Genomic DNA, 26,308 nt, shown 5'->3' on the forward strand with positions numbered 1-26,308 from the left:
AGCTCAGAACCACACAATATATTGTTCCTTTTAAAAATAACAGACTAAGATACGACCAATTCTTGGTCAATTATCTATATAATTTAATAAAAAGAAAGGGAACACAACCTCCTTTAAAAAGTTGTTTTTGAATACTTTGGCTCATATTGGCCTTGTTAATATCCAGCTATTGACAGATCACAGACTGACTGTTCTCAGGTGGAGTGACCTGGGTCTCTTGCTGATAGTCTTTCCAAAAAGTAATAATATAGTTTGAAGGAAGTTTTCTTGAAGCACTATAACCTAGCTCTATAAGGTCTCTTAGACCACTACCAATCATTTAAAAAAACCCCACCAAAGTGTATTTTATAAATCAAGCTCAGGCCAAACATTATAGTAATAAGCAGCATTTATTAAGTGCCTAATGAAGACAAACTTGAGTGAAGATATAGATCCCTGTTCTCAAGAACCTTCCTCCCTCTCTCCTTCCTTTTCTTTCTTTCTTCGTCCCTCCCTCATTTTCTTCCTCTCTCTCTCCATCCCCCCCGTCTGTCTCTGTCTCTCTGTCTCTCTCTTTCTCTGTGTCTGTCTGTCTCTCTGTCTTTTTTTCTCTTTCTGTATCTGTCTCTCTTCTTGTTTCTTTCTGACTCTCTCCCACCCTATCTCTTTCCTTCTCTTCCTCTCCCTTTTCTCTTTCAATCTCTCTCTCTCTTTCTCACGTTTTCTCTCAGATTGGCCAAGGGAAGAAAGCATTGAACTTTCTCCTAAGGAGATAACCTCACAGATATGAAGAACTTGTTGTGTGTTTGTTGGTTTAGCCATTCCTCCCTGTGATGCCCAACCAGAGGCCATAGAGGTCACAATTGCTGACACATTGTTTTTTCTCCCTTTTGTTCTTTAGAAAACAATCATCTTCGGTAAAAATCACTACAGTTCTGCAGCTTGCTTACCAGCTGCAGCAAATCTGTACATTCTCTTAGGGAATGCATCCATGCCATGTTCAAATATAAATGAAATGGGAAAACATAAATGGGCCCTCAAGAATTTGAAATCCATTTATGAAGTGCCTACAGTGGTCGGGCTCTGGAATTGCAAAGACAAAAATGAAAAAATGAAACCAAAATCCCATCCTTGCCTTAATTTGGTGGGGGTGAGAGGGACACAGAAAAGGAAATACAGGATAATTTGAGGAGGAAGGAGTGTTAGTATCCAACAGTGTCATTGATTCCATGGAGGAGAAATGCTTTGGAAACTATAAAGTATTATTCAAAATATGTTCTAATAGCTGTTTGTTTATACACAGTGGCTTAAATAATATAAACAGATAGCATAATGACAAAAAATCCTTAAAACCTCACACTCTAGTATAATATTTAAGCTTTTCCCCCAAAAGGATAAGAGGAAATACACCTTCTTTTCTTCATTGAGAGGGGCCAAGGATATGGAATATTAGACACACTATCATCCATAGTTTATGTCTTGGTTAGTTTTGCTGAATTAGCTTTTTTATTGTTATTTTTCTTTCTTAAAAGGGATGGCTCTCAAGGGAGGGGAGAGGACTAATGTAAAAAATTAAAATATATTACTGATAACAGATACAACAGTAGCTAGCATTTGTATAGTGCTGTAATGGCTTGCAAAGTGCTTTATACATTATCTCATCCCTGCAACAACTCTTTGTAGCAGATGCTATTATTATCTCTATTGTACAGATGAGAAAACTGAGACTGGGAAGTATTAAATTACTTGCCCAGGATCATGTAGCTAGGAAGTGTCTGAGGTAGGATTTGAACTGAGGCCCAACTCTTTTTTTTTTTTTTCCCCATCATCTAGCTACTTAACCCATGGTCTGACTTTTAAACTCTGAAGTTATACAGATTAGGTTCAGTATTTTGGAGTATGCCACAAATTGCTATCTTTGGTTTGTGCCCCTCTCCATGTTTTCTTCTGTAAATATAAAAATATGGCTCATGTCTGGGTCTAGTCCTAATAACATGAAGGGATCATGTTTATTCCTTCATATCAATGCTTCTGCTTTAGCTTTTGCTTGGTCTAGGTGTTCATTAAAATTTAGATATTCCTCATTTTTTATCTAGGAAGTTTGAGTTAAGAATTCCTCCATTAAAGGTTTCCCCCTTCCCTCTCCTTTCATTTCTTCTTCCTCCCTCCTTTCCCTCCTCCCTCCCAAATCCTTATTAATTTCTTTCCCCTTCTTCTCTGTTCTCCCTTTGGTCATATGAATTGTTGTCATGTACTTTGAGGTTGTTTGGGCTCTCGCTTTAAAATATCTGAATGGAAAGAGAAGTGAATTCTGGTATAGAAAACTTTCCCTAAACCATTTTTATCCTTGACTAAATCTCAGTTCCTCACTTTGATGAGAAAAAGGACTTTCATAATTGTCCCTTCCTACATATCTAGTCTTCTTCTAACTCATCCCTCTTCACACACTGTGATCCATTGTCACTGTCCTCCTTGAGGCTGGTGATTTTACACAGTTCTCTCTTGCTTAAATTTAATTCACCAGCACATGAAGACATCACCTTATTTGAGAACCAAGGACAAACAAGAACCATCACAACAATAATAACCTTCCATTCCTTGTTCACACAATTCTCCATCTCTTAAGTCTCTCTCTGGTTGTCTCCCATGGCTAGAATCCTCTCCCTCCTCATTTCCTCCTCTTTCTCCTCCTCCTGGCTTCTCTGACTTCCTTCAAATCTCAGTTCAAGTCCCATCACCTACAAGAAACCTTTCCCAGTCCTGAATCTTGGTGCCTTCCTTCTGAGTTTGCTCCCAGTTTATATTGTGCATAGCTTGTTTGTTCATAAATACGTGAATGTTTTCTCCTCATTGAATCATGAGCTTGAGATTCGAGACTATCTTGTGGGTATTTAATAAATGTTTCTTGACTTGGCTCTAATTCTTCTCTGCCTCTAACCTAGCACTTTCATTGATGGAGGATCCAAGAAAATAGACCCATGGGTCATAACCATTGTTGAAGTTTCAGGTACAAGTGAGAAGGAAAAGAAAATATTCATGATTTAAAACAAAAAAAAAAATAAAATATTTTTCCCTCAGAGAAAAAAACATAATTCATTTCCACTGAATTACCATTTATTAAGTGCCTAATATATGTGCCAGGCACAATGCTAAATATTCGATTGAAAAGCAATAATTCAAAAGATGTTCAAGAAATAGTTCTCATTCATCCATGTTTGGTTTCCTCCTAATTTATTTATCTACTTTAAAAATCAAATAATTTCCAGTCTTTCCCCCAACATCACCTATCTGCATAGTACTCAAATATATCCTATTGTAAAGTCTAGTCACATCCAAGGTCTTTCTTTGGAGGAACACATTTTTTTCTGTCCCCTTGACTTTTGGAGTTCAAGGTAAGCCAAGTGAGTTTTGAATTGACAGGGTACATTTAGTTAATTGATTCTCTTGGAATGAGTCCCCATTCCTTACAGAAAAAATCCAAACTTCTTAGCCTGGCATTCAAGATCTACAATGATATGGCTACTTGCTGTCTTTCTAGTCTCTCATTATTGAAGTTGACTTAGATGGGATCATACAGTAAATGTCAGAATCAGGAATCAAACCCAAGTCCCTTGATTCTGAGCCAAGAATTTTCTCTACTTTACCATAATCTGACCTACTAGTTATACTCATTTAATTACTACATGACTCTCTTCTGTACCTACCTGGTTTACCAACTGACCTAGGTAGGTCCATCTTCTGGATATTCATGGAATATGGTGGGAGACCACTGGTCCCACAGACTAATGGAGGCTCATCAAGTCAAAAAGATCCAAAAATAACTCAGTGTCTTTAGGCTGGGTGGCTGGTTGGTTAGGCCAAGAGAGAGTCCCTTGGACTTAAGATAAATGGAAACCCAGGGCAATGATAGGAAGATACACAGAGAGCTGCAAAGTTTATAGTTTAGCAGCATTGAGCATTATACAATTTCTTAACTGCCTCCGGTTTTGGGGGAAGTTCCAGTGTTATCCACACTCCTTCCTAACCCAATGAAATATGATTGCTATTGTTGACATTGAAAAATCCCCCATTTTCTGAAAACCTGGTTATGTCAGGCCATGGTTCATCTACTCCTCCTCTCCACTTGGAATCCGTCTCTCCATTTCTATCTTTTAAAATTCTATGTATCTTTCCAGGGCAGCTAGGTGGGCCAATGAATAGAGTGCTAGGCCTAGAGTTGGGAAGATTCATTTTCTGAATTCAAACTTGATTTCAGATACTTACTAGTTATGTGATTCTAAACAAGTCACTTAATATAATTGCCTCAGTTTCCTCATCCATCCACAATTTGGAAGAGGAAATGATCAATCACTACAGTTATCTTTGGAGTGAACATCTACCCCTCCCCCCAACATGGGAATATGAAAAGTTGGATGCAAGTGAAAAATGATTGAAAATACAAAATCCTTTCAGGCTCAACTCAAATTCTACTTCTTATCTGAAGCTTTTCTTCTTCCTCCCAAGTGGAAGTAATCTTTTCTCCCTTGACCTTTTAAAACATTTTCTTTGTAACACTCATAGATATTATCATATATAATTTAATATTATAATTATAAAGCAGCAGCAAACATTAGTTTGAAAAGCATTTTACACACATTACATTATTTAATTCCTACAATAACCTTGTGGAATAGATATTTCATCTCCAATTTACACATGAGGAAACCCAGAAATATTAGATTCAGATACTGCCTTTGAAACTTATTGACTTTATGATCCTGGATAAGTCACTCAATCTCCCCTCACCCCTCTCTCAGGCTCAGTTTCTTTATTTGTTAGATGAGGATAATAATACTACTACTCAATTACTGTATGATTCTGTCCTGATTGACATGAGGAGATAGTTGTGAGGATCAGATGAGATAAAGTATGCAAAGAATTATGCAAATTTGAAAATATTAAATAAATATCAGCTATTTTTATCATTTTATGCGCATGTGTTTTATCTACTCTCTCATCCCTACCTTGAGTATAAGCTCTTTGAACAGGGACAATCTCTTCATTATTTTTGAATTCCCCATAGTGCTGGATGCAGGTCTTTGAATTTAGTAGCTGATCAAGAGATGTATGTCCAAGCTTGTTGTGGTAGTGCATGCATGTGGTTCATACCTCTGGGGGAAACTGATCCCTGAAGTTTGGGAGTTCTGAGCTGCAGTGAGTAGGTCAAAAGCTGATTGAGTGTCTGCTCAAAGTCCAACATCAACATGGTGAGCTCCTGGAAGGGGGAGTGATCTTCTGATCACTATGATGAACAAACCCACCAAGTCAGAAAAAATGAGCAAGTTTAAAGTTTTCCACAGATTGAAATTGGCAGGAATGGACTCTGCATTTCCTATTCCAGTAAGAGACCCTATATAAACAAATAAAACCAAACTGAACGCCAAATTGTGTTAAATGAATGAATGAATTCACTACCTGTGTTTTAGGGACTCCCCCCGACCCCTATGAGAAAGCCGAGCTAACAGCTCTGCAGAAGATATGGGTATAACTTCTATCTTTCTCATAACATCCATTGTGGGGATAAAATTCCGTAAGCTTTCAAGTGGAGAAGACACATTTATGGAATACTGTTCTCTAAATTTTATTTAAATTTAATCTACAAAGCAACATGACATACACGAAGTATCCTGAAGTCTTAAGGCAATTTTAAATTTTGGGACATGTTATTTTCTTTCGTTTGACTCCCATTATAATCCCTTGATTATACTCTAGACATTATTATCCACATTGAACAGATTACGAAGGTGAAAATTTAGAAAGCTTGTATCTTCTCTAAGGTGAAGAAGTATCAGAATCGAGAATCCCCCCTCTCCCAAGTTTCTTGACTTTGTATCTAGATATTTTCATGTTATATTTCACTGTAATTCTCCCCATCCCTTCACTTTTGCAAGAAGACTGAGTTTAGTTAAGAGGCATCTGGGGGCATAGTAAAGCTACTCTTAGGCTATCATCTACATAAAAAGAAAAGAAATAAATACCCCAAATATGACCCAAGGATCATAGGTCAAGAGTTCAGAAGTCATCTTGTCTAACCCATGTTTTTTGAGAACATTGAAGCTAGTGGGAAGCTAGTATCTTGTGAAAGGTCATCAAAGTAGTTGACACCAGAAGTGGGAGTTAATCTCATTTCTCTAATTCCAGTCAATGCTTTTCCTACTGTGCTGACTAATCTCTCTGTCATATTACTTTGGTGACTTCTAATTTTCTACTAAAGGAGAGGGGAAGAAATAGCTAAATATTCTATTTGATTTTCTAATTGTTTTCTCCTTTCTGTTTCAAGGAGGTATAATTATCCAAATCCATATTTAAGAAGCAAACAGTATGGGGATAAGTTTGCTAAAGAAAATAACTTTAGGATGCTTATGATATCCACGAGAGATTCAGGCATTGTGGGTATGGAAGAAGGTAAAAGTGGGTTTCTTCAGTGTCTGTTTCACATTTGCCGACCATTTAGGTCCTTTTCTGTCTCTGAGCCTCAGTTCTTTCATCAGTGAAATGATAGTACTATGGAAAAGTCAGTGAATCTGGAATTAAATCCCAGCTCTGCCACTTATTATCCAGATGATTTTGGGTACCTCATTTCTCTGGACCTCGGTTTCCTCATTAAAAGGGTTGTGTCCAACCAGCAAAGTCATGCTTCTATGATACTTGCACTTGAGAGCCAAGTCTTGGATAAATCTTAAGGTGTTGTATGTAAGTATGAGCTATTAGCTGATGCCACAGCATTATCTTTCAGCTTTTCAGCTAGTTGCATGTGTCCTTTTGTTAATTAATCCTTTCCCTCTCTTCCCTTTTAGTCTGTTGCTGGCTGGGGCTGGAGGAACAGATCCATCAACATAAACCACTATGCTAACAAGAAGAGTGCAGCTGAAAGCATGCTAGACATTGCCCTGCTGATGGCCAATGCCTCCCAGCTAAAGGCTGTGATAGAACAAGGACCCTCCTTTGCATTTTTTGTCCCACTTATCGTTCTCATCTCTGTCTCCCTCGTACTCCAGGTGGGAGTGGGCGTGCTTCTGATCTTTCTGGGTATGTACTCTATCTGTTATCTATTGCAGATCACCTGCAATTTATAAGCTATTATATAAGGAGAAACTAAGGTAAGGTAATAGGAACTTTGTCCCAGGGTATGAAAATTTAGAGGACACTAATACCTTCTTTTGATAAAAACAGTTAAGCTTAGCCCTAATCAATGAAATTGATCCTAATAATCCTAGCTACCAGTTCTTCTGGTAGCCCTAATGGCTACTCCTTAGTTGGCTATTCATACCCTAGGTGAGCTATTCCTCAGCATGGCCTGATCTGGACATGCTCATTGCTCTCTGTCACAACTTTGCTAGCAGTGTCTTGCCAGGGTCCTGGCATCAGTGCTGATCTCAACACCAACTGAATTGAGATCATAGGAGATAGTAGCACAGTGGTAGACAGATCCCTGGAAGACCTGGTTCAAATTCTGGCTCAATCACTTAACAAACTGTGTGATCTTGGGGGAAATCACTTAATTCCACTGACCCTTTAGCTTGTAAAATATTTTATATATGTTATTTCATTAATTATCATAACAAATCCACAACGTAGATGCTATTATTAACTCCATTTATAGCTGAGGAAACTAAGGCTAAGAACTGAAGTACCTATCTCGGGGTTTTTCTAACAAGTAGGTATCTTTGGCAGCTCACATCTTCCTGATTCCAAATGGAACAATTTATCCAGATAGCCACATGCAGTAGTAAAAAGAGCTCAGAAATCAGAAGATGTGGATTTAAATGGTAGAATTGCTACTTACTACACATGTGTTCTTGGAGAAGTAATTTTTCCTTTCTGAGTCTCAGCTTACTTATTTGTAGATGGGGTTAATAACACTTGTGTATTAAGTGTAGCACTTATACTCGTGCTGCTTACCTTCTAGGATTGTATCACGTAAGTAAATAAAATTATGTAAAATCATTTTAAAAATGGAAAGTACTCCAGTAATATACAGAGATCGTGAGACATATCAATATAGGTAAATATAGGAAGGATATGTCTTCTTTACATTGTTGGGATACATTTATGATTTTTAAATGAGTTCCTAAATTATTGCTCAGACACTGAATGATTAAGTGGTTTGCCCTGTGTGAGAAATGAGATTTGAACTTGGATCTTCTCAATTCCAAGACCACCATTACTGCTCATCATTGGCCAATTACATTACATTATATTAGTGAGACTCAAATCCAGGTCTTCTGATGTCCAAAGCCAATAATATTCTTTCCTCTGCACCACACTGGAGTGTGTGGGCTTGAGGTGGAAGGAGAAGCTCTCTGAGGAAGTCACACACACACAAACATACTTGCATAATCTGAGGTTTGTGGTTATGGGTCATAATATGCCTACAGCTCGTACCAGTCATGTATGGAGCATGGTACCTCTGCTTTGGGGACCATCTGAGTATGCAGATAGTGAGCTCCCTGCTTTGGACCTAGTATGGAGATTAACTCCATACTCGCAACTGGTGCTGACCCCTGAAGCCATTTTCTCCATGTATACTAAGAAACTGATCCTTGTGGCCAGACCAGGAAAACAGCCAAGTAGTTAAAGGTGGCTTCTGGGATGGAAAAAGTCAATTTGAGCAAGGAAGAGGCATTTGGAGTGAAGCAGTAATGAAGGCAAGGGTCAGAAAACTCCTGGAACTGTAGACTGGGATCCCTGAGTGGGAGCAGGGAGGTAACTGGTGTTAGTATAAGGGAAGCAATTCTAGTTGTTATGATTCAACTATTTTGGCTCAGAATGAGCCCAACCATCCATAAATATGTAAGCCATTAACTCAATCCAGTCTCTTTCTTCTACTTTATGCTCATGCATACACACACATGTTTATGTGTGTGTGTATAATTTTTGTTGATATATTTTTTTTTACATCTCTTCTTTTATGTATCCTTCTCCCATTCTAGCCCTTTTTTACAAAGATGGAAATGAAGAAAAAACAAAAACAAAGAAAAAAGCTTTTTAGCAGAACCAACTACCTACCACATTGGCTGTGTTTGAAGTTAGCCCTCCACCTCTGGAAAGAGGGAAACAGCCCCAAGTCTGTTTTGTAAAGCAGAAAATGGGAAGGAAAAGCTTCCCCTTAGATGCCAAGCAGCCAAACTGGTCCTAATATCAGCCCGGAAGACGTTGTACAGTCCTTAATCAGAAACTGGATCCTGCAGGACAGTTGGGTTAAGGCTTGATTCCTAGGCCCCTGCATTGGACTTGTTAGTACCAGACTGATTCAAACTCAACAGGCTTCAAATTCTAGGGCCAAAGACTATGTTAGTCAAAGGGCAGTGACTTTGAACCTAAGTAATTTGAAGGAGGGGAAGAGCTGTGGGGTCTGAGCCAGTGGTGGAATTGGTAAATAGAAGAAGAGGGTTGATTAGGATCCAGAAGCATTGGGTTCAAATCCCATCTCCAACTCTAATTTTCATGACTTAGGCTCTTAGCCTTCCTCATTAAGGTTATATAGCTGGGTGATACCTTGGGACCTGACTTTGAATCCTATCTTTGATACTTCTTAGCTGTGTGGCCCTGGTCAGGTCACTTAAGTACTACCTGCCTCAGTTTCCTCATCTGTAAAGTGATCATAATAATAGCACCTACCACATAAGACTGTTTTGGGCATCAGATGAGATTATCTGTTTAAAGACTTTGCAAACCTGAAAGTACTGTCAAATACTACTTTTTGTTTTCATTCCTGGGCCTCAGTATTCCCATCTATAAAATAGAGAGGGTGAATAAGATGACTAAATCTGGATCTTAGATCTTACTTGTGGAAATAAACCCCTAGCTTCTTTTCTCTATTGACTCCTTCTCTGTTCTGCCTTGAACCTCTCCCTTCTCTTTTTCCTGTTCCTTCTTCTCCTCCAGCAGTATCTCTTCATTCTCCCTGCCTCCCTAGCCTTAGCCCTTCCAAGCAGGCCATTTCCTCCTTGTTCCTGCTTCAGAGAGATAATATTTGACTTGACTCAGGGATCAAGAACATTTCTGACCTAGTTCCAACATTAATAGAATCTTGGTGAGGGCTTGCTCGGGCTCTACACAGAGCTGAGGGATTGGCAAGAGCAAACAAAGTATTTGGAAGTGAACTGAGAAGAGGATTACAACTTTCTGTTTCCCTGGTACACAGTAGACACTTAGTAAATGAAAAGAGGAATCAAATTGAAGTATGGTCCACTGGGAAAAGATCTGGCCCTGCTTTTTACTGCCTCAATGACCTCAGGAATATTTTTCTCCTTTCTAGGTTTCAGCTTCTAAATCAGTTATTTTTGAGATCCCTGTTATGATAGGTTAGTGGAGTAAAGGTGTGGATCTAGAAATCCATGAGATTCACAGATCTAGGAGGTGTGGTCTGAGTCTGGGAATAGGAAATCTGAAGCTTCTTGCTCCTCCTTGACTGCAGAGAAAAAACAGGAAAGTAATTGGGAAAGAAACTACAGAGGAGAAGGCAAAATTGGCAGAGCATTGGACCTGGAATAGGGCAAAGAAACCTGCATTAAAATCCCAACTCAGACAGATGCTAAATGGATGACTGATTAAATCATTTAACTTCTCGGCCTTTATATCCAATTAGGCAGTGGAACTGAATGACCTTTGAGGTCCCTCTTTGTTGTTTCTTCCTCAATGCACCATGCTCATAAACTTGGATGACCCAAGAATGGATTTAGTATAAGAGGACCTGAGTTCAAATCTCAGCTCTGCTGTGTATTCCTGTGATCTGTGTCTGTTATTTACCTTCCGTAGGACTTGATTTTCTCTCAATTCCATAAATAAAATAAGGAATTAGATCAGATGGTCTTTGAAATCCATTTCAGCTAGAAATCTGTGCTCTTATGATCTCTTCCTGAATTGAGCTCTGCTGCTTTTCCTTGAGAGGCCTGCCTATTCTTGGCCATTACTCACCTTTTAGGAATTGTCAACAGAATTTTCAATAACTCCCCTAAGAGAGAAAGACTTGGGTTAGGCTTATTATATCCATTTCTGGAAAGACATGTGATCCTGTTGCTGGACAAAGCCTTGAGTTTCTCTGTAGTCAAGCAGGCTTTTGAGCAATGGATGGCCATTTGAAAAATTGGACATTTTATAACAGGCTGTGGGCAGATTTCATGGAGAGCTCAAGGTTTGGTCTTGAAACAGATCAGACTGCCAAGTCTCTTCATGAGTTCCCTCCACAAAACAGAGTCTGCGGGCTCTACCTCTCCTCTTATTGGCTTTTGGTTTCTTTGGTTACTCCAACACTTCATTTGGGCCTGAGGAGGAAAGTTTTCTCTTTAGATGTGGCCTAGAGAAACCTGAGCAAATAATTCCCTGCCTCATCCCCACAGGAGCAGCCAATCATAGCTTACTCAATTTCTAGGTGCCCTCTCTGGCCAGTTGGATGGGTGCCTGCACAATGCTTCCTGACAGCCCCTGTCTTCCACCTTCTCCTCTGTCCTCCACTTCAACACTTTTATATGCTTTGGGTCTGTGTACCTGGCATGTGGCAGTCACCTCTGCTCCTGCCCTACTCTGACGGGAGCTCAGGAAGGCTACTATACTAATTCTTTGCAGTGGACATTCATTTTGCCTCTGGATTTAATTAAAGGAAGGAATCAAGGAGTCCAATTCAGGTTAACACAGCTATAGTCTGAGGCACTGCATTTGCATCAAGGGCTTACCTTGGCTCCTAATTGTATGAGTTTGCTCCTCATTTCAGTTGGGTAGCCCTGTAGATTGGAGTGAGGAAGTCCCTAAGTACAAATCTGGGCTCAGACAGTTATTACAGATTCACTTACTGGTGAATCATTTAACCTCATTTTCAGTTTTCTCATCTGTAAAATGGGAATGATAATGTTACCCACCTCCCAGGGTTGTTGTGAGGATCAAACGAATTAACAATTGCAAAGCATTATGAAAAACCTTAAAGTGCTCTCTAAATGCCAGCTATTCATCATTTTATTTCTAAAATATGTACTGTACTGTTCTTTCTCTGTATGTATTGCCTTTCCCCTTTAGAATATAAACCCTTTGAAGGCAGGGAATGTCTTTGTGTCCCCAATCTAAGTACGGTGTCTGGCACATGGTAAGCACTTAATATGTATTTTCATCGATTAATTCATCCATTCCCCCCCCCCCCTCCATCCATTCATCTCTTTCCTTTTCCAACAGTGCATTTCCCAGATGATATCTTTTACATTGTTTCCGGTGCATGAGTCAGAGTTAGTGAGATGCTGCAGCCTCCATATATCCATCATATAGCTTTCCATTGTCATGTCGGTCTCTTCAGAGATCGTGGTGTTCTATGATAACACAATCAGTTCAACTGGACAACTCAGTGTTCTCCCCAAATACCTGACCTACTCAGCTTCCTGCTTCTTCTGTGCCTTTGCTTATATCACTCCTATGTCTAGAATATTCTTGTATGCATCTCAGAGTACCACACTTCCTGCTAGACCCAATTCAAATGGGGTCTTCCCCATGATATCTTCCCTGATTTTTAACCTACCTTCCTGACCCTTCCTCCTTCATAGTAATTAGTTCAGACTGTTCAGAGCATTTTGTATTCAACAAAAATTTATTTAATTATGGGCCAGATATTATTAACTGTCTGAGATTTAAAATTTTTCCACATATAGGATCATGGGATTAAATATTTGGAGCTAGAAAGAACCTTAGAGGTCAATGAGTCTCCTAATTATAATTTTTATAGGGAATGTCAGGAAGACTAGCAGTGCTGGTATGAGGGTTTGCTGAGCTTTTCAGAGCTGTTTATCCCCCTTTTCTGTCCACTTGTCACTCAACTCTCACTTGTAGCTCCAGAAACTCATAGCATGCACAGTGGCCTGTGCCATTGATACCCTGGTAAAATCATCTTGGCAGATGAGCTAAGCCAGATTGAGGGTAATTGATGGGCTCAAATCTGTAGTGAGTTAGGGAAATATATATTCCAGGCATGAGAAGACTTCCCCCAGTGGACCAGTCAAATGAAAACAATTTGTTCCAATCGCCATAAAGACACTTGGTCAGACACTGAAGATGCCAAAGTCATCCACTGCATCCCAGGCTATCACCAATCATCCTGACTTTTGTCTTTCCACTGGATTTCACTGATTCTGGAAAAGGAAATGAGCCGATCACTTTATGCAACTTTGCCCCCTTAAATTCAGTTCTTATTTGAGTCAATAAGTCTCCATTTATGTCATTGGTCCTCTTTGAGAATGAAGGATGAACAATGACAAGATCAACTTAATGTATATTTCTTGTCTTCCCAATTACACCGTACCTCCTTGAAGTAAGGGACTAAATCGTGTTTCATTTTCCTATGTTTCCTGATGAACATTCACATAGATTCAATATAGATTCAAGATTTGTTGCATGAATAAATCTTGCCCTTCACCAGTATCTTTTGTAAACCTTATTCATTTTACCCATCTACCTTGGATTCTTTAGGAAGGCATTAAAAGGAGATTAGGACATATACAGATATAAAGATCTAGGGATGTTTAACCTGGATATCAGAAAGTGAGGGTGGGAGGATTAGGATGACAGTTCCCTTCAAGCATTTAAAGAGAGGTCCTATGGGAGGAGTAGTCAATTTATTCTTTTTGACCCCAGAGAATAAAGTGGGAACAATGAGTTGTTGTTGTTTGTCCTTTGTTATCAAAAAGGACCATGACATCAGGGAGGTGATGTTATAACATGCAAGTGAATTGGAATAAAATAAGGGTAGGTTATATTTACATTCTCCTCCAGAGTCATCTGGGTCCAGTGGCAAGATATAGGTTAGGATGACTGGATATGATCCTGGATGCAATGGTAGACTTTTGATTTTTAACCTAAGGTCTTTCATAGGTCTCTGAATGAATGAGGCAATGCTCATTCCAGTGATTAAGGATAGGTAAGAAATGAGGTAAATAATGGCTTCTTTTACCTTGTGCAAAAAAAACCGGAATGGAAGACCCTCAAGGTTTCTGGCCAAAAAGAGAAATAATGGGCAGAAATTACAAAAAGACAGATTTACAGCTTATGAGAAGTAAGGGAAGGAATAAGCATTTATTAAGTGCTTACTATGTGCTGGTATAATTTAATAATGATTGACCACCAAACTGAAAGTCTCTAGAGCTGTTGTGGTAACCTCATTGTTGTATACCTGTGAAACCTGGACAGTATACCAACACCGTATCAGGAAACTGAATTGCTTCCATTTGAGTTGTCTTCGGAAGATTCTGAAGATTACCTGGCTGCATAAGATACCAAAAAAACTATTTATGGAGAACTCACATAGGATAAGCATTCACAAAGTGGTCAGAAAAAGTGACACAAGGATACCCTCCTGGTCTCTCTTAAGAACTTTATAACTGATTGTATGACATGGGAGTCATTGACAAGGACTGCCTAGCATCAGAAAAAGTATTGTGCCTTCTGAGCAAAGCAGAATTAAATTAGCTCAGAAGAAACATGAGATGTGCAAAGTTAGAGAGTCTATCCCACATGTTCATGGGGACTATTTATGTCCAATCTGTGGCAGAGCGCGCTGAGCTAATATTGATCCAATCAGCCACAGTTGGACACACTAACTTGACTCTAACATAGTGATGTCATTTTGGTCCTCTTTGAGAATGAAAGATGAACAACAACAAGAACAGCCACCATCTTAATGTATATTTCTTGTCTTCCCAATTATACTGTACCTTCCTTAAGGCATCAACCAACTAACCCACTCATCACTTGTATGCCAGGCATTATGCTAAGTGTTTTACAAATATCTCATTTGATCTGCATTGCCAACCTGTAAATTAGGTGCTGTTGTGTTTTCCATTTTGCCCAGGGTCACATTTTTAAAATAATTAATTAGTGGGATGGGCTGCTTCAGGAGACAATGTATTCCTCTTCACTTTTAAGTCTTAATGCATGGGCTCCCTGATTATTTATTAAAATTCTAAAGAAAAATCTTGTTCTGGTATAAGTTGGGCTTAATAATCTCTGAAGTTCTTTCTAAATCTGAGATTCTGTGATTCTCTGAAAGGAAAGATAGAGAACGACCCTTACTCTAAGGAAAAGTATATTGACAGTTAAGTAGTTTTAATCCTTGCTGGACACTCCCCACTTCCATCAGCATTGACATATTTATCCACTGGAATAACTCTTTCTTAGGAAAGGCACTCTGAGAACTTCATGTTTCTTTTAGTGAAAGCTCTGGATTGGAGCTCCTCTGACTAGACCAGCAAAGTTCTAGTTGGTGAGACCATTGGGGAATATCTTCTCTATCCCTGGGTACTGGCTACTTTGAGATGCTCTTCAATCTGAGAAATACTTTTTGGTCCCTAATTGTCAGAAGATTTCATAAGATCAAAGGGAAGATAGGGAAATAAACATGTATATGGTGCTTTATTTATGTAGAACTTGTGCTTTTTACTAATATATTTCATTTGATCCTCCTAACAAATAGTACCTAACAACTACGTACTATTATCAACCCCATTTGGTAGTTGAGGAAACTGAGGCAAATAGGTTAAGTGAATTGCCCACTGTTGCCCAGGTAGTATCTGAGGCTGGATTTTAATTCTGATCTTTCTGATTCTAGACCCAGATAAATCAGATAATTTTTGTCCAGAGGAGAAAACTAATAACTTACCTAGAGTCATTCAAGGAATTAGTAACAGAGTCCAGGTTCAAACTCACTGTTCTTTGTATTAACTTTGTGGTATCTTGCTCTCATTTAGAAGCTATTTCAAATATGGCGTATCTTTGCATTTATTTTGTCCACCCAGCATGTATGGTCATTTGATTCACCATATAAAATTGCACTCCAGGCATTAAAAATACGGTTTTTTTCTTTTTTTACCTCACTATTATGAAACAAAGATGGCCCTTAGGCAGCTTCCCCTAATCAAAACCAAAAAACCTCAATTGAGGAACATAGAACTGCCCAGACCAAAATGAAGACATAGGAACAAGACTCAAAGTGCTGTTAAGAAATACCTTAAGTGAAACTTTCTAGTTATGGTAGAAGTGTGTGTGTATAAGTGAGGGAGGGAGAGAGCTGTAGAGTGAGCTGTATGTGTGTTTAATAGGAGTTAGAGATGCTCTAAACCATTGGAATCATCCAGTAATAGGAGCATTGATTTAAAGCTGGAGGCCATCTAATCAGGCATTCTTATTCTACAGCTAAGAAGACAAAAGGGCAGCTGGGTGGTGCAATAGGGAAGAAAATCCAGACAGTTACTAGCTATGTGATTCTGGGCAAGTCACTTCACCTTATTTACCTCAGTTTCTTCTTCTGTAAAATAAGCTGAAGAAGGAAAGGGCAAACCGCTCCAGTATCTTTGCCAAGAAAACCCCAAATGGTGTCATGAAGAGTCAGACATGATTAAAAAGACTAGATAACAATGAGATTAAAGGTTAGGGAGGTGGTGACTTGCTTAAGGTTATTATACAAGTGATAAGGGTCAAAAATATGATCCAATCCTATGTCCTTGGACTCCAAAGGACAGTGCTCTTTCCCCAGTGTTTGTATTTTGCAGAAAAGTAAACAATTTCCAATGAGTTGAAGTGATTTATCATGTAGATAATAGCAGAACAGAGATTTGAACCCACATCTTTTGATTTAAAAGTCTATTGATACCCTGCTGTGTCTAAGCTAAATCAATGGCTAATGAGATGGATAATCATGAGTCATTTGGAAGTAATAAGATCTAAATTCCAGTGAACAGTTCTTTAAAATTCTTGGTATTGAGGTTAGGTTTTAGCCCCCTTGTTCCCAAATCATTGATGGGATAACAGCATCCAATGAAAGCAGTTTTCCTTTGTGAGAGATAGTGTGCAGTAGAAGAAAGAGTACTAGATTTGGACTCAGGGAACTTGGGTTCAAATCTTAGCTGAGCTTCTGGATCTCATTTTTGTGCCTGAAGCCTGTTGTTGGCAAATCAATTCATTTCTCTGGACCTCAATTTACCTATTTGTCAAAGGACAGATTATCTCTTGGGCTCATTACTCAGAATGTTAATAGAAATAAAAACATGATGTAGTGGACACAGGAATGATTTTAGCATCAGTAAGTTCTGGATTCAGGTCCTACTTATGATGCATGGGAGCTTAGTATCCAGGGCAACTCTCAAAGACTCTGTTACTGAGTGTGGCTGATAAGCATTAATTAACAGAATTTTCTTTACTTCCCATACCCCAGCAGCCACAGTCGACTGTATCCTCTAGTAGAGTGACAAATAGAAAATAGTGATAACTAGAAAGCACATTTTTAAAAATTATACAAATTTTAAAATTCGTGATAGCACCATTGCAGTTCCCTTCAAATCTTTGTTCTTATAGGTTGATAAATTTCTCATTTTAGCTACATCTCTAGGAATATTTTTTTTTAATTTTAAAGAATATTTTCATTTTATTTTTTCTCAATCCCATATAAAAAAAGGTTTTAAAATCTTTTTTTAAATATATAATTGTTGACTTCTAAATTCCCTCCCTCCTCTCATTCTTCCTTGAGAAGGCAAGCACTTTGATATAGAGTATATCTGTATAGTCATGCAAAATTTATTTCCATATTAGTTATGTTGCAAAAGAGGCTATAGACCAAAATAAATAAATAAATGAAACTAAAAGACAAGAAAATATTTATGTTTCTATCTGCATTCTGACTTCGCCCATCAGTTCTTTTTGGAGAGGTGAATAAATAGCATTTGTCATAATAAATATTGTGGAGTTATCTTATGTCGTTGTATTGCCGAGAATAGCTAAATCATTCACAGGTGGTCATCATGCAATATTGCCATTACTGTATATACAATGATCTTCTGGATCTGCTTCACTTTTTTGTTGGTATTCGGTCATTTTTCAATCATGTCCAGCTCTTTGTGATCTCATTTGGAGTTTTCTTGGCAAGGATGTTTGCCATTTTCTTCTCTAGCTCATTTTACAGATGAGGAAACTGAGGTAAACAAGGTTAAGTGACTTGTCCAGGGTCACATAACTAGTAAGTGTCTGAGGCCAGATTTGAATTCAGAAAGATGAATCTTCCTGATTCCATCTATGGTTCCATTTAGTTATCTTTAGTTCACTTTGTATCAATTGTATATTTTCCCAAGTTTTTCTGAAACCATCTTATTTGTCATGCCTAATAACACAATAGTATTCCATCACAATTGTATACCACAACTTGCTCAGCCACTCTTCAATTGATGGGCATTGTGAGAAGATTCTTTTTATACCAAAAAACTAACAATCCATAGGATGTATGTTTGGAAAGAAATCACTTGTTTCTTTTCTTTCTTTTTTCCTTGATTATAGTAAAGTATGATCTTAACAATCCTGCCAAGCACGCAAAACTGGATTTCCTCAACAACCTGGCGACAGGGCTGGTGTTCATCATTGTCGTTGTCAACATTTTTATCACAGCATTTGGAGTTCAGAAACCATCTGTTGATATTTCTGCCCAGCAGTAGAATTTATTCAGGTGAGCTGCTGGGAAATGCCTCCCTTCTCTCACTCCTTTGTCAATCTTACCACTTACATACTATTCACCATTTTTTATTTCTTTGGAGGAAGTAGGTTTTATTTAATTCAAGGGGATCTGTTTTAGAGTAGTAGAATGGAAATAGCTCTGTGAAGATGAAGGTCGTGGTGCTCAAGTGATGTGAAAAATCCAGATAAAAACTTTGTGCCCTATCCAGCTGGATGGTAGGATGGAGAATATGATCATGTTTCTTAACACTGTCCATTTTCACATGATAAAAAAATAACAACACCATGTTAAGTGGTCTGACTATGATTGGTGACCTAAATACGAGGCTCCTCACAAATAATTACTAAGAGAACAGCCTGACCTGAGAACCCTATTTTTGATTGCTGTCTGACAAATAAGAACTCTTTCTCCCCAGATTCCTTGGCAATTTTTCAAGTCACAGTATCCTATCTCCTAAGACGTATCTCTTAGAATATTCATTCGTCCATCAGTCATTTATTAAGTATCTAATAATAACAATGGCTAACATTTACTTTGGTCTATCAAAGACTTTACATATGTTATTTGATTTGTTCCTCATGGAAACCATGAGGAAAAGATACTATTATTCTTACTCATAAGGGAAGAAATTGCGGCTGAAAACAGTTAAATGATTTAAGAAGAGAAATAAGCATTAATTAAGCAATTCTTGTGTGCTAGACACTGTACTCTTTACAAACATTATCTAATTTGAACCTCTTAATCTGTGAGGTACATGTTTTATTATCCCCTTTTTAGGGTTGAAGAAACTGAGGCAGACAGATTTAAGTGATATTCCCAGGGTCATGTAGCTAGGAAGTGTCTGAGGCTATGTTTAAACTTACGTTTTCCCCACTCCAAAGCCCAAAGTTCTATCCACTGTACCATCTACCTTTCTTGACATAGCAAGTAAGAGTGTGAGGTAGGATTTGATCTCAGTTCTCCTGACTCTCAAATCCAACATTGTATTACGACCCTTAGATATGTGTGGTGATGTATGATAAACATTCAATTTAATTCAACAAACATGTATTAAGCACATCAAGTGTATAGAATACTACTCTTGGGAGAGATTCAGAATCTAGCTAATTTTGAGACTTTGTCTTTAGTGATCCTACGGAGATGGAGCTGTGACTCAGACACGCAGGGCTACATGATAAATGGGTTGGGAGACCTGATGAAGCAAAGGCTTCTTGGAGGAGGTGGTGTATGAGTTTGGTTTCAAAAAATATGTCAGAATTCAATAAACAAAAAGAAGGAAGAAAGACATACCAGATCCAGGCATTAGTGGAAGCAAAAATAAGCCAGGAAGGCAGAGTGTGTTTGAGGCACAGAATAGAGTCCAGTAATCGAGTAGAATGTATGGAAGGAATAGAAGATATGATGGAAGAAGTAGATGGACTCCAGATAAGAGACAAGTTTAAATGAATGTCAGGTACCAAAAGTTGGAATTTGATTTAATAACTTGTAAGGAGCCATGTAGACTTTTGAGCAGATGAGGGAGATCATGACCAGATCTATCAAGTAGTTGGGCAGTTGAATGAAAGAGATATGATTGTAGTGCAATGACTGGTTAGGAGACTGTTAGAGCAATCCTGGTAGATGACAATGGAAGCCTGCACTAAGGTGGCAGCAGTAAGATTAGACAAGAGACAAACTATTGATGATATTGATGAATTGAAGATATTGATGAATTACACATGATCACTTCCCTTGAGAAGAATATGATGAATATTCAATCAACAAGTATTGATTAAGTGCTTCTTATGTGCTAGGTACTATAAAAGGTACAGAATAATGACAAAAGACATGGGTCCCCTGCTCTTAAAGAGCTCACATTTAATGGGCATGGATCCACTGAAAGAGGAGAAATGGAAGGGCTGGTGGCAGTGGGTGCAGAAGGTGGGATTTGAGCTGTATGTTGAAGGAGACCTGGAAAACTAGGAATCATTGGCGAGTAGTTATAAGCCAGTAGCAGAGCCTGGGAATGGATGGAGTTTTATTTGCAAGGAATAGTGAACAGGTCAGAATAGAGGATGAGAAGGGGAGTAAAGAAGATTGTGAAGGTAGGAAATGCCAAGATTGTGAGTGATTTTAAATACCAAACATATTTAATCCTGGGGTAACAGGAAGCCATTGCAATTTATTAAATAGCATAATATACTAGAGGAAATATACTTCAGCCTCTGAATAGAGAATGGGGGAGAGAGAGACGAGGCAGGGAAACCAGTTAGAAGACAGTAGTCTAGGTATCGTAAAGGAGGGCTATACAGGGAAAGTGCTGTGTCAGTGGAAAGAAGAGGATCTATATGAGAGTAAAAAAAGAAGAGAAATTTGAAAATAAGGGTGAAATGGAGATTATAAGTCTGGTGGCTGGAAGAATGTTCTCCTCGATGGTGGTAGAAAGGTTCAAAAGGGAGGAATGTTTGGAAGAAGAATAAGGAGTTCTGATTTAAGCATTTTGAGTTTGAACTGACTACAGGACTTCCAGCTGGAGATAGCCAGATGCAATTGGCAGTATGGGACTGGATCTCAAAAGGGAGATTAGCTTCTATTCCAGGATATAGAGATCTAGAAAACACCTGCATAAAAGCAGTAGTTAAATCCATGGGTGCCAATGAGATCACCAAGTATAGAGGGAAAGAGAATAATGGCTGAACAAGATTTGAGTTACAATATGGGATTGGCATATTAATTTGTCAATGATCCATGATTCATTAGTGTGAGCACTACTCCACCCAATAGTCTTGAATTAATATGTATTTATTAATTGCTATAATTCTGACACTCTGCTAAGATATTAAAGAAAGACAAAAATGAAATAGTGTAGACCATAACTCCGCCATGCTTACCAGATGGTATCATGAGTGGCCAACCTTCTGGCCCCTCTAAACTTAGTTAAGACTGGTCTTTTGGCAAAGATATGCGATCCTTTATGGAATCTGTAGTTGGGTGTGATACATTCCTAAGGAGAAGTATAAAGTGCTAGATAAATTGTTTCTAGCTGCAGAAATCAGAAGGATTCATGGAGATGATATTTGATATGGGCATTAAAGAATGGATGGATTGTCAACAATTGGATGTGGGGGAATGTGGAATCAGTCTGACTTTTCTCCTTTTCTTTTTTAACAGAAAACATCGTTCCCTTCCTGCAGTCATATGGTGTAAGAAATTCACCAAAGCCATGGCTTCTCTCTAAAGGCAAGGAGAAGAACGTCAGTTTTTCCTAAGCAAACCTTCTCCTTCCATGTTTTTCCTGAGTGAACTCTCCTGGAGCACATATCATCATTACTCATTGGCACATGTACCTGAACACATTGTCTTAGATGGGTGGGAAGGGAGGGTAGGCATTTCATTCGGTGTGCAGAAGAAATCTTACTGGGACTCTTGTCTTTCCCCTCTGGAAGAAATTTAACCCAACAAGTATTTATTAAACACTGACTATGTGCAAGGCACCGGACTGAGAACATAAAGACCCCAACTAAGATACCCCCTGCCTCCAGGAAGCTTCCATTCTACTAGGTGCCTGCCCACAAGATGGACTGCCCTCTGAGAGACCAGAGAGTATTCTGAATGGCAGAATGCCTGCAAAATCACTGGACAATAAATAGAAGTTCTCTTTGTCAGTTCAGAAACCAGGGCTTTTCCATGTGTGGCTTGTCTGAGTCCCTGTGGGCCCCATCCCTGGCTGTTGGAGGCTGTCTCCCTAGAGGTGCTGAACAATTGGACAGATTTGGAGAATCAACCTCAGCACCCCTGTGCCTTCTGAATTCCTCATGCCACCGTGTACTTAAAAGAAAGTTAAAATGCCCTTAAAAACCAAGCTAGGACCTTTTGATGTTTAGTATCTCCCTTCCCCTAGTAGGAGCAGAAATTGGGCTCTTTTTTCCTTAGAAAGCAGCTTGTACCATGCTAACCACAGAGTAGTCTTGGGTCCTGACCCACAGTATTTGCCAAAAGGCCTTCTTCCTTCATCCTGTTTCTGAGTCACTGTTCAAATGGGAGACTTGCCTTGGCTGGGCTGCCTCCATTCCTAGGTGAACGCTGGCACTCACCTCTTTGATGGCAGGTTCCCAGCTTCCTGTCTGTTGCTTTTCTTGTAGAAGCCCTCACTCCCAGGCCAGGCTCAGAAGAAACAGTATCAGAATTTTTACCTGTTCCTTAGGTTGGCTGAGACCTCTTCACATAGGGATATTCTTTCATCCATGCAGGGGCAACAAGAAAGAAAAAAGAAAACATCTGAGTTATTTCTTGCTGTGGTTAAAAATGAATCTTTTCTGAAAGAAAATGGAATTGTAAATAAAGCTTCTCATACTCTTATTTCCCAAGGAAAGCCTTTTGGTGTGATTCTTCTTAGGATACGATGACTGGCCCATCGGCGATTGGTTCCAGTAAATGTTGGATATCAACATTCATGGAAAGGAAATCCAACTTTCTATTGCTACAATGTATTAGGATTTTATGTACTAAGAAGAGCCCCAGATTTAGAAGCAGATGACTCGGGTTTAAACCTAGCTTGGCTGCTATCTGTTAGAGGTTGGGCAAGTCATTTAAACTTTGGAGACTTCCATTTATTTGTGTATAAAATGAGGGCCTTGATCTAGTTTAGGAATTTGTAACCATTTTTTCCACATGTTTTTAAAGGCATAAAATACATAGGAAACTAATTGTGTTGAATTAAATAAAACAAGACCATGGATTCTAGGTCACTTAATGATCCAAGGTCTCATTCTGAAATAATAATAGCTAGGATTTATATATTTCTTACTATGTGTTCCTGTGCTAAAAGTTTTACAAATATTATCTTATTTTATCTTCATAACAACCTTGGGTGATAGATGCTACTATCTCCATTTGGCAGATGGAGAAACTAAGACAGAGATCAAGGGACTTGCCCAGTCATAGCCAGTAATCTAAGGCCAGATTTGAATGGAAATCTTCTTGTCTCCAGACCCAGAGAGCTACTCATTGTACCACTTTGCTGCTCCAGATTCTGGAGTCCTTATAAATAAGATGACTTTACCCTTCCAATGACAGGAGGAAAAGGGAAGAGACATCACAAGTAACACTCTCTTCACCTACATCTTCAGGACAGGAAATGACTTGCTTGGTCCCTGGTTATAGATTATTTATAGCTATTAGCAGATTATAGCTCCTAGAAAGAAGCCAACCAGAGCTATAGGATTCTCTCTCCCAGGAGTGGGAGACAATTGACCTGTTATCTCCAAAAGCTGTTGTAGGGGCAAGGAATCTCCCCTTTGGGGTAATATGGTATAACGTCTTGGTGTGAGATAGGCTCCTGAGTCTTCCTATTGCATTGGCTTCTGTGTGTGCATTAAGTATTAGATCTGAAAAGGATCTTAGAAATTACAATCCAAATCCTTTCATTGTACAGATTAGGAAACAGAATAAGGGACATAACTTGTTCAAAATCAAGCAGCAAGTTAGTGACAAAGGTGGGGAGGATTGTGATGTCACTTTTTTTTTTAGCCCAAATCTTCTTTTATTAAGACCTGAAGTTTCTCAAACAGACAGAATCTTTGTGTTCACATAAAAGAATTCCCAGCTCTCCTCTCAACCCTTTCCTGCTCTCCTTGATTTAATGCCACTTTGTTCCCTGGGATACGTCTCCACCATCTATTGGCCATGAGCTTATTTACTTCTGCCAAATTTGGCCCCTTGAGATTTCCTACTCTTTTCTCACTTTGCAGGAAAGGGCTGATGGGAGAGGGGGAAGAGGAAGGGAGGGATTGGGAGAGCGTTCAGGCTGCTCTTGGCTTCTCAGTCCAAAGGAAGACTGCCACAAATTGTGGCAAAGGACCAGGTATGCCCACATATAATAAAGGCTTGTCTCATAGGATCAGATAAAACAGACTCCTTTCTTGTCCTGGGGAGGGATGTATGAAGGGTTGGAAGAATAGAACCAGCATTTTACAACCTGATGCCCTGGAAGCATATAGCTTGGTTATCCTATTACCACTTCAGGTGGGTACAGAGGGATGGCCCTTAGTTTTCAATTTGAGTTATGCCCTTAGAGAGAGAACAAGTTTACAGCCCAACCACCCAGCAAACTGACCAAGGGTGTTCTGGCCCTGTCTACCCTGAGGGAATGTGCACTTGTGTTCCTTCTTTTTGGCCCTTCTTAGACCCTCCCCTGGATAGCACTTCATTCCATGGAGCTCAGCCTTAGAGGTTGCCCCTCAGCATGTCTTGGCTGGCTTCAGGCTTTTTGCAGCTCAGGCAGGGGATAGACAATGACTTCTGCCTCTAAGCTGAGCAGAAATGGGATATCAGGTGGCTAGAGGGAAGCTGATAAGCAGACAATTTCAAAGTAAAGAGAAAATGATCTGCTATGAGAAGTGTATCTGGGACCAGGATGCCATAGACCTGCTTAGATTCAGTACCTGAATTCTAGGATATGTTGCTGGTATTCCCTGCACTGAGGAGCTGTGGTCAAGCCATCATCGGATGGCTTTGAAGGACTAAAGTCAAGGCAATGTTCAAGCTTTCTGATCATCTCTATTCATAGGAGATGACCCCATTGTTGCAGTGAATTTTTTAATCTATTTTTATTAAAGCTTTTTAGTTTCAAAATATATGCATGGATAATTTTTCAACATTGATCCTTGCAACACTTTATATTCCAATTTCACCCCCCCCCTTCCAGCCCCTCCCCTAAATGGCAAGTAATTCAATATATGTTAAATATGGTAAAAAATATATGTAAAATCCAATATATGCATACATATTTATTCAATTATCTTGCTGCACAAGAAGTCAAATCAAAAAGGAAAAAATTAGAAAGAAAATAAAATAACAAGCAAATAAAAGAAAAAGAATGAAAATGCCATGTTGTGATCCACACTCATTTCCCATAGTCCTCTCTCTGGATGCAGATGGCTCTCTTCATCAAAAGATTATTGGAAATGGCCTGAATTGTCTCATTCTTGAGAAGATCCACATCCATCAGAATTGATCATTATAATATTATATTATATATAATATATTGTAATATATATTGTATTATATTATAATATATTATATTATAACAAGATTATAATGTTGCTATTGCCATGTACATTGATCTTCTGGTTCCGCTCATTTCACTTAACATCAGTTCATGTCAGTCTCCCCAAGTCTCTCTGAAATCATCCTGCTGATCATTTTTAATAGAACAATAATATTCTATAACATTCATATACCATAACTTATTTAGCCATTCTCCAGTTGATGGGCATCCATTACAAAAAGGGTGCAGTGAATTTTTGATCTGAACATTTGGAGGCAAAAGATTTATTATCGTCTTTGCAGCTGAAAAGATAGCAATCCTGCATAAGAAACAACCACAAGGGTCACATCAGTTCCAGAAGTGCAGGGAGACAGTGACAACAACTGAACTTCAGGTGGAGCACAACAGGCCCAGGAACATCACTTTAAATGCAAACATGTAACAAACACTTATTATGTCCTGAGCACTCATTCCTAGACATCATAGAAGAAGACAATCCCTCCTCCTGGTGGAATTTCTAGCTGTTTTTTCCCTTTTCTTGTTTACATCTTTATTTGTTTTCTGTTGATCCTGCTTTGATCTCAAAGGTTCAAAATAAGTCACTTGAAAAATAAAATATATTCCGTTATATGAGAAAATTCCAGGGCTCCTATAAATGTTCATGAGGATCCACACTATTTTCACCTTCAACCTTTAATCCCCCAAATCTTGGGCATATATTTAATTAATACATTATTATTATTATTATTAGCTAACATTTATTATATTCTAGTTAGCCTTTAAGATTTTACATA

General features: G+C 38.7%; 1 protein-coding gene across 1 annotated transcript in view; it reads left to right on the plus strand.

Moving 5' to 3' along the window:
• Positions 1-22,833, plus strand: part of NINJ1 (ninjurin 1) — a 47,172-nt gene extending 24,339 nt beyond the window's left edge. Inside the window, exons 2-4 of the mRNA XM_012543709.3 lie at positions 6,816-7,047; positions 18,313-18,478; positions 21,638-22,833. Coding sequence (XP_012399163.1) covers positions 6,816-7,047; positions 18,313-18,467 — 387 coding nt within the window. The 3' untranslated portion in view covers positions 18,468-18,478; positions 21,638-22,833. The remainder of the gene's footprint in view (positions 1-6,815; positions 7,048-18,312; positions 18,479-21,637) is intronic.
• Positions 22,834-26,308: the final 3,475 nt, after the last annotated feature.

The sequence above is a fragment of the Sarcophilus harrisii genome, chromosome 1, assembly GCF_902635505.1.
Source record: "Sarcophilus harrisii chromosome 1, mSarHar1.11, whole genome shotgun sequence".
In the NCBI taxonomy this organism is placed as follows: Eukaryota; Metazoa; Chordata; class Mammalia; order Dasyuromorphia; family Dasyuridae; genus Sarcophilus; species Sarcophilus harrisii.